Below are 8,233 nucleotides of genomic sequence, written 5' to 3'. Positions count from 1 at the left end.
CCGGCGGGGAGGGGGCGTCCAGGGCCGGGCGGGTCCTGGGGCGGCGGCCCACGCACCTCCTCGGCCTGCCTGCGCAGCGCCTTCTCGCGCTCGTACTGGGTGAGCAGCTGCTCGTTGTCCTCACGCAGCAGCTCCAGCTCCACCTCGTGTTCTTGGTTCTCGCTGAGCACCGAGTCCAGGTTCTCCAGCACGTTCACCACGAGCGGCATGAGCTCCTTGACCACCTCCTCGTCGTAGCAGTGGATCAGGCGCTCGAACTCGCGGTAGATGGAGCCCGCCAGGCCTGACACCCGCTCCGACATCACCGAGCCGGAGCAGTAGTCGTCCTGGTACACTACCACGCCGCCGCCCTCATCCATCTGGATCTCCATCATCGTGGCCACCGCCGCCGCCAGCGCGGCTAGCTGTCCTGCCGGAGAACCGGCCCGCCCGGCTGCCTTGGGAACCTCAGGCCGCGGCCAGTCGCCTCCCGCAGCTGCGGTTGCCTCAGGACTCGTCGTGCCGGGGCCGAAGCTGCGCCCGTCACTCACTCGCCGGAAGTCCCGCCCGCCGGAGGGGGCGGTGCCCGCGCGTCCCGCCGGAACGCGCCGCCAGGGGGCGACGTGACGTCAGCGGAAGCCCGCTCCAGGTCGCGGGCGCGGCGCGACTCTCTCGTGGCTGGTGGCTGTCACTCCTCCCCGGCGCGCAGTGACTTGCGCACGCTCCCGCCACCCGTCGGGGCCCTGGAGTGCAGATCCTGCCTTCCCGGAGCGCCTGCCCCCGGGCCATGGTCTCCCGGGCTGGAGCCCAGCGGCCCGTCGTCTTTGGGTGCTGCTCTCCGCCCGCGTCTTGAGCGTTTTGGTGTCCTTTCAGCTGCGTATAATTGTTTAACTCATCCACTGGGTTCTTACTGTCAGTGATCCTATTTTTGTCCAGTTTGAGTTTCTTATAACCACTTATCTTTAAGCCTTTAAAAATTTTTAAATTTCATTTTAAAGATGTGGGGTACAATTCAGGGTTAGGTATACAAATGGTCATCATATAGGTAAAGTTTGGGCCTCACTTTGGTCCCTACTTGGCCTGTTTTGAGATTAGGTGCCCTTATTGACTAAGTGTCGCTCCCACCCCTTCCCTGGCAGTTTCCCACTACTGCCAATCCCTAATACTATTATGGTAATTGTTCAGCGTCCGCTTATGTGGTAGCCTGTTTTTGTATCTCATAATCACATCTGCAGTTTTTGCAGGTCTAACTCTGCGGTCTCGTTTTGGTTGTCTCTTGCTCAGGCTCTCCTTTCCCCTATGCTGAGCTAGTGTTTCCTGGGACTTTATCTGTGGAAATACTTTGAGGGCTGAATTTAAAGTGAGTTGAGGTCGGGAGCGGTGGCTTAGTCTGTAATCCCAGCACTTTGGGAGGTGGAGTCGGGAGGACTGCCTGATCCCGGGGGTTCCAGACCAGCCTGGGCAATTTGGTGAGACCTCGTCTCTACAATAAATAAAAAACAAGCTGGGTGTTCAAGCTACTGTAAGGCTGAGATGGAAGGATCGCCTAAGCCCACCACGTTCAGGCTGCGGTGGCCATGGGGGTGCCACTGCTCTCCAACCTGAGTGACAGAGTGAGACTCCAACTCAAATAAAATAGTTGCTCCAGAAGATTTGCATTTTTCTTTGCTGGGCACCTGGGACACCATGAACCCAAGACTAAACTTTCAGTTTGGGGGCCACACAGGTAGTATTAATTCTGACCAAAAACCCATCAATGACTGCTTAATGCAAATTGAAATGGTCACCCACCTCCGCCTTTCACCTACTGAAATGCTTCTAGGTCAGTTCAGATCCCCTCATTCTAACCTGATTGCACCAAAACGATAACTCTCCTGTAATTGACTTCCTAACTCCTACCGTATCATTTACATTTTCTCCTTGCAACATAATTCGCTGTATAGATGTTCACCCACCCCACTACAGACAAATTGAGGTTTCAGTCTCAGATTCAAATTGCCTGGGATCCTCAGTGACTTAATTTTCCCAAGTCTCTATTTCCAAGCCGGCAAAACTGAGGTTACAGTATTACCAATGTATTAGGACTCTGAGCTAATCGATGAAAGGGGCATAGCACCATCATTAGCAGATAGTGTGCAATAAATGTTATGTAGAATTGATAAGTTTTCTAAAGCCAAAATGACAACGCAGGACAAATGTGTATTTCTTCCTGGTGAACAGGTTAGACCACGCTTGAATTTTGGGGGATGTATAAGACTTCCACTTTATACCTTTTCCAGAAATTTGACTCCGTTGAATTCCTGAGGTAACACACTACAGCAGGGGCAACCCTCACTCCCACAGGGAGGCCAACTGACTTGGTCAATTAACTTCATTCATTTTATTACATGATGGGATCAGATATTACTTGAAGTTGGCTAAAACAAAATGAAATTTTAATAGGATGACATGCTGGATAATTCTCAATGCTTATAGAATAGTAAAAACTGGTCTGCTCCTCAAAGTTGGAGCTAAGTGAATTAGAACTTCTTGCAATAGACTTCTTTCCAAATTTGGAATGATTATTTGGGTTACAACTTTTTCTTCTCATTAAAAGACCCTGAAATGGAAGATGGGCACACAAGTTTCCAAAGTTCTACTTTAAAGTATCTGCTCCTAATGCTTACTAAAAAGTCACCTAGGTCCCTATGATGTCCCTCTCATCTCTTCATGAATTGAATTTTACTATTTTTGAGTGTCTCACTCTTGTCACCCAGGCTGGAGTGCAGTGGCACCATCACATCTCATCACAGCCTTACCTAGTGGGCTCAGGCGATCCTTTTGCCTCAGCCTCTCAATCTGGAACTGGAGGTGCGTGCCACTGAGAGTGGCTATTTTAAAAAATTTTTGTAGAGGTGAGTCTAGCTTTGTCACCCAGGCTGGTCTCAAGCCATTCTCCTGCCTCAGCCTCCCAAAATGCTGGGATTATAGGCAGGAGCCACCATGTCTGGCCATGAGCTGAATTTTAGATGGCATCTTCAGATAGCACTTTTTAACTACATATAAAATGAGAATATTTCATTAATAATCTCCAAGATGGTAAGGATTAGGAGGATATGAGTTCAGAAGAAATGGATTAGCTAATATAGGAGGAATTATATACATGCTTGCAAGGTTTGACTCACTGAGGCACATCACAAAGATAATAGAGTAAGTGACCTTATATCAAGAGCCTGTATATTTCTGGACAAGGCACGGGACATAAGTGGCAACTTTATGATTTTTTTTTTTTTTTTGAGTCAGAGTCTCACTGTCACTCAGGCTGGAGTGCAGTGGCATGCTCAAGGCTACCGCAGCCTTGACCTACTGGGCTCAGGACAGCCTTCCACGTAGCTGGAAATACAGGTGCACACGCCACCATGTCTGGCTAATTTTTTGATCTATTGCAGAGACGAGGTCTTGCAAGTTGTCCAGGCTGATGTCAAACCCCTGGGCTGGGCAATCCTCTTGCCTCCGCCTCCCAAAGTGCTGGGGCTACAGGTGTGAGCCACCCTGCCTGGCATGATGTTTGTTATTCATGCTTTCATCTTATCACAGGTAGAGCCACCGTAGTCCTTCCAGACTTGGCCACTGCCTGGCCTCTGGAGACAGAGGAGCTGTGATCTCGGAGACTTCGGTGCTTGCCTGTGTCTCAAGCAGCTGCTACCAACAGGTAATTTAACATTGTCAGTGCCTAGTTCAGTTCTTGGAACTCATTCAACACTCCAAAACATGTTTGTGAGTGAACAAGTCAAGATGGTGTTTCAGGTAACCCATGTTGGTTTTCTTTCTAAGCCTTGGTTTTCATCTGAAGTCTGATCTAGCAGGCAGAATGGTGTGGCATCTCCTAGAGAGAGCTATCCAGGCTGGCCATCTGAGAAGTTTCATACCCCGAATCCACATGACACATAGAGAATCTTAAGTTTGCTTGAGAGACGTGTGAAAGGAGCCAATACATGAAGAAAGACTTTCTCTACAGGACTTGAATCTGACAAACTCTCAGCTTCACCTCACCTATTCATTACAAGCCAAGTCAGAGGCAGGTCAAACACCTTAAGGACACAATCAGGATGAGTGGTGTAAGAGAAAAAAGAATCCTTCATTTAACTTCAAGAAATGGAAAACAACACTGGCATATTCACTCTCCTCTCAAAGCTTTGAGAAGGTTAATCTCGGCATCCTCTGGTTAAATGCAAAAACAAAAAAGGCAAACTCCATCACTAAGGAAAAGCTGTAAGGGAAGGAGTGGAGTTCAGGCATTTTGTCTGAAGACTGGACCACCGAGGTGCATGTGAACACACACGAACACACACAACTAACGGACAAAGACTTTGAGTACATGATTGCTAAATTTAATTGAACTGTTACACCCAATTCTGCCTTGTAAAAATAACAAAATGCTCCTATCAAAATTACATTGTGATGTGAGTACAGGTTTTTTGATACAGCTCTAGAAAAATGTTGGCACCAAGTGCACTTAAAAAAAAGTTTTAAGGCTTGAAAAACATACAGAGACTAGTAATTTCTCAATGCAGCTTAGAGGTTGAGAACAGTATGCTGTTTTTTCATCTTCTAAACACAGACAGTCCCCAATGTATAGAACACCTCCCAAATGCAAACCACAGCCACACAGTGAGGGTCACTGTGTAGTAACTCCTCTTCTTCTCCCAGTGACCAGGCCACCAGCCACTCTGAACCAGCCCCGAAGCCTCAGAGGGAAGCAGAGATGGGAGAGGGCTGAGGGGAAAGGTTCTCACTGATGCCAAGTGGCTTTTGCTCTAGGTCGTGTTTTTTTCATTCCTATCTAGGGGTTCTCCCATCTCTACCCAGAAGTTCCTCCAGGGGCAAGACTGGAGAGCTTCCTGCATCTGGCTGACAGCAGGTTGGGGAGGATTGTGGGCCCCAGCACAGTCATGCCAAATTCCTTCTTTGTAATCCCATTAGGAATTCACAGTTCATTTTCTCATTAAAAAGTTATAAATGGCAGTTTAGTCCCACCATCAGACTATTTTCTTGTAAGTTAAAGAAGTTAGTAAAGCTTACCACCATTTATAACATTTTTAAATGGGGAAGAAAATGCTCTGAATTAATGCCAAACAACTTCCTTACAAATGACTCTGAACCACACCTTGAAGCATGTAGAGTTGCATGGGGGGAGGGGCTTCTTGGCTTCAAAGTCTGCCGGGCGATCGAAAGGTGCCAGTATGAAAGGGAGCTTGGCAGGCAGCTCCTTGCAGGCACCCAGGCAGCGAGGTCAATGAGACCCAGCTGAACAGAGTTGTTCCTAAATTTTAATGATAATTATGTTTCTAGCACCAGGCTTTAGTTCTAAAGGCAGAGCAAAGCTGCCACCACCCATTCTCCTCTGTGAACAGATGCCCACCCAAAGGAAGCATGGAAACGGAGACTGCAGCCCTTCAGGGGGACTGGGAGGAACTTCTGCCTGAAGATGAAGCAACATGGCCTTGCTAGCCCATTATCTCAGAAGCCTCAGGGTACTGGACAGTTGTGACTTTGCTGCTAAACGACTTCCTCTCCTGACTCTCCAGTGTCTTTCAGAAGCTTGACTTTGAGTGGTTCAAAGGTTCTGTAAAGCTTTATAAAGGGGGCCTACACAACTCTTCTTCCTCTTTGGTATACCTGAGCAACTGACTTTTTTCTGGAAAGGTATCAGAAACAGAGAATCAACAGTCATTTATGTAAAGCTGGTATTTTTAAATAACTTTTTAGATATTACTAAAGAATCCAAACCCAAGAACCCAAGGTTCTCAGGTATCTCTTCTTTCCACCAACCAGTTCAGGAATGAAGTTAAGACATGAAGAAGCTGAATAAGTTCCTTACATGGATGTACCTGAATAGATTTTAGAAGTCCTACAGACATACACTCTGGTTTTTCTTTTGCCTTTCACTAAAAGTCCTGCAGAGGTCAGTGAGCCTCATTTATAGGAAGGACTGTGGCTTGTGAAGCGAACTGTCCAAAACACTGTAGAACAAAGGTCTAGACGTAAGGCTGATGAGAGAAAAAAGAACAACTCACAAGCAAAACTGGTATGTAAAGGACCAGGACCAGTTCCTTGTGAGAGAAAGGCATGAGATCAGTCAAGGTTTCAGACGGCAGAAACTGGGCACTTCAGAGAATCAGGGTACAAAATCCTCCCATAAAGCAGAGGACTGAGGACAACCTTTTGGTTTTTGTGAAAGCTGCCTAGGAAAAGCAATCAAGATGTTTCAAGAAAAGACTGCTGTATAAAACACTGGGGATAAAATGAAATGGACACATTGAGGCTTAGCAGCAGTCAATCAGGAATGAAACGATCTGGTGAAGGGTACGTGGCGTTGCCAGTGTTTCTTGTGCCTTGCTGCTGCATCTCACTGCAACAGACGGTTGCCTTGGATTTCTTCCTGTCATTCTGAGTTGTTGTCAGCTGTTGGACTGCTGATGCAAGGACAGAAAAGAGCACACTTGCCCAAGCCTCACTGCGGCCCTGCACCACCTACCTGCCCTCGCCCATCTGTGAGTTCCTCTCACATCTGGAACTACAAATGAGTGAAGACCAGGGGAATCACACTTTCCCCACAAAGATGCGTCTCTTAGCAGTCTGGAAGGCACGGTTCTCTGTGTAGCTCTTGGATGGCAATGGAGACGCTGAGCAGCCAGCCTCACATGCGACCAACCCTTTCCCACCCCGCTCATCTGGCCTAAAGGAAATGATATATTCGATACCCTATTTCTGAAGTTTCTTGTCTGGCTACAGGTGAAGCAGTAGCTTCTTTTAGTAGAAGGAGATGCTGGATTTGCCTCCAGGTGGGTTCAGGACTTTGTTGTGAGAGCGGGGCCGCGGGCCCAACCGCGGCTCATGGCTGTCAATCTGGGGCGTGGGCACGTGCTCCTTGGCGAGGCCCACTTCTCTAACGCTGCCTTTCTCCGCTAGCTCTTCTCCAGACGGGACGCTCATTGGAGCTGTGGGACAAAGCACACCCTCCCATTAGAGGCAACCCATTACCCTGAGGCAAGCAGCGAGAATACAAAGTCCATGTCACAGAGCAACCTGCAAGAAATCAACAATGTAACTGAGAAAGAGAAGAAAGTAAAGCCAGGCTTTCCACTGTGTACCAAGACAGTTCACTGTAATTAGCAACTGCAGATTTTAAAATGAGTAGAAAGCTGGGGCTTCCTACTAGAAACACATCTTGACTTCTTCCTAAATAAGCTGTTTCCTTATGTTGCTTATTACACTCCCTTCCCATTCCTTCCATTAGGTATGAACAGTCACCTCTCCCAGAGTGAGCATGGAAAGGAGGGGGAGTGCCTTCAAAGCCAAGGCCAGGGCTCCTATTGCCATAACTCTGGACTCTCATGACTTACCTGGGTCCTCAGCTGAGGGAAGGGGACCCGAAGGCAGAAGTCAATGCGCATAGTCAGGCTAGAGGGCCACAGGGGATGGAAAGCCCGGCTTCCAGCTGGACTGGAACGGCTTGCCCACTCCCACCTCACTTCCTGCTCCCACCTCTCCCGTGGCCTTCTCTTCTATCCTTGGGTCATGAGTTCACTGAGGGTTTTGGATCCCTGCCTCTCACTATACAGATCAGCTTCTAGGAGATGATGCCTGGTCTCAGTCCTGGGCTACTTAGCACTGACAAGGGAAGACAATTTCATGGTTTTTACCAGCAGCCTTCTTCAAATACTGAGTCCTCTCAGCAGCAAACACACCAGTGCCTCTGTTTTAGTTAGCTGGCCTGGAAGGTGCAGAGAAATCTCCCTTTCATTCTTCAAGGACACACCAGCAGCTTTTCCAGAAAGAATGAATGAGGCCACTCAGGAGAAGGGACAGCAAACAAAAGCTCACCTTTAAGATCTGATTTTGGTTCTCCTTCACATAAAAAGACATGATCCTGCAACAAGGGAAATCATTAAGTCAATACTTGATTCAGAATCCTTTTACCTTCATTCAAATGGATAATAAAAACCAGGGCATATGTGACTTCTCATTCTGGTTTTTTTTTTTTTTTTTTGAGTCGGGGTCTAATGGCATAATCACGAAGATTATGGCTTATGGTAGCCTCAACCTCCAGGGTTCAGGTGATCCTCCAGCTTCCCAAGTAGTTGGGACTACAGGCACATGCCACCATGCTTGACTAATTTTTTGTAGAAACGAGGTCTAACCATGTTGTCCAATCTAGACTTCTTATTTTATTTTTTTTGAGTTTGAGTCTCACTCTGTCACCCAGACTGGA

At 47.6% G+C, this 8,233-nt stretch overlaps 2 protein-coding genes across 9 annotated transcripts in view; both read right to left on the bottom strand.

Moving 5' to 3' along the window:
• MAPK8IP3 (mitogen-activated protein kinase 8 interacting protein 3) overlaps positions 1 to 537 on the bottom strand; it is a 58,124-nt gene extending 57,587 nt beyond the window's left edge. For all 8 annotated transcript variants that reach the window (XM_021718700.1, XM_021718698.1, XM_021718699.1 and 5 more), the window contains exon 1: positions 57 to 537. In XM_021718700.1, the coding sequence (XP_021574375.1) occupies positions 57 to 374 (318 nt within the window). In that variant the 5' untranslated portion in view covers positions 375 to 537. The remainder of the gene's footprint in view (positions 1 to 56) is intronic.
• Positions 538 to 6,075: 5,538 nt separating this feature from the next.
• Positions 6,076 to 8,233, bottom strand: part of JPT2 (Jupiter microtubule associated homolog 2) — a 21,680-nt gene continuing 19,522 nt past the window's right edge. Inside the window, exons 4-5 of the mRNA XM_008070308.1 lie at positions 7,846 to 7,891; positions 6,076 to 6,959 (exon numbers count right to left, since the gene is read on the bottom strand). Of these exons, the coding sequence (XP_008068499.1) occupies positions 6,772 to 6,959; positions 7,846 to 7,891 (234 nt within the window). The 3' untranslated portion in view covers positions 6,076 to 6,771. The remainder of the gene's footprint in view (positions 6,960 to 7,845; positions 7,892 to 8,233) is intronic.

Source organism: Carlito syrichta, unplaced genomic scaffold, assembly GCF_000164805.1.
Source record: "Carlito syrichta isolate Samal-C Ts95f unplaced genomic scaffold, Tarsius_syrichta-2.0.1 Scaffold313344, whole genome shotgun sequence".
NCBI classification, from domain to species: Eukaryota; Metazoa; Chordata; class Mammalia; order Primates; family Tarsiidae; genus Carlito; species Carlito syrichta.
Note: the sequence above shows the minus strand (reverse complement) of the source record. Positions and strands in the feature narration are given on the sequence as shown.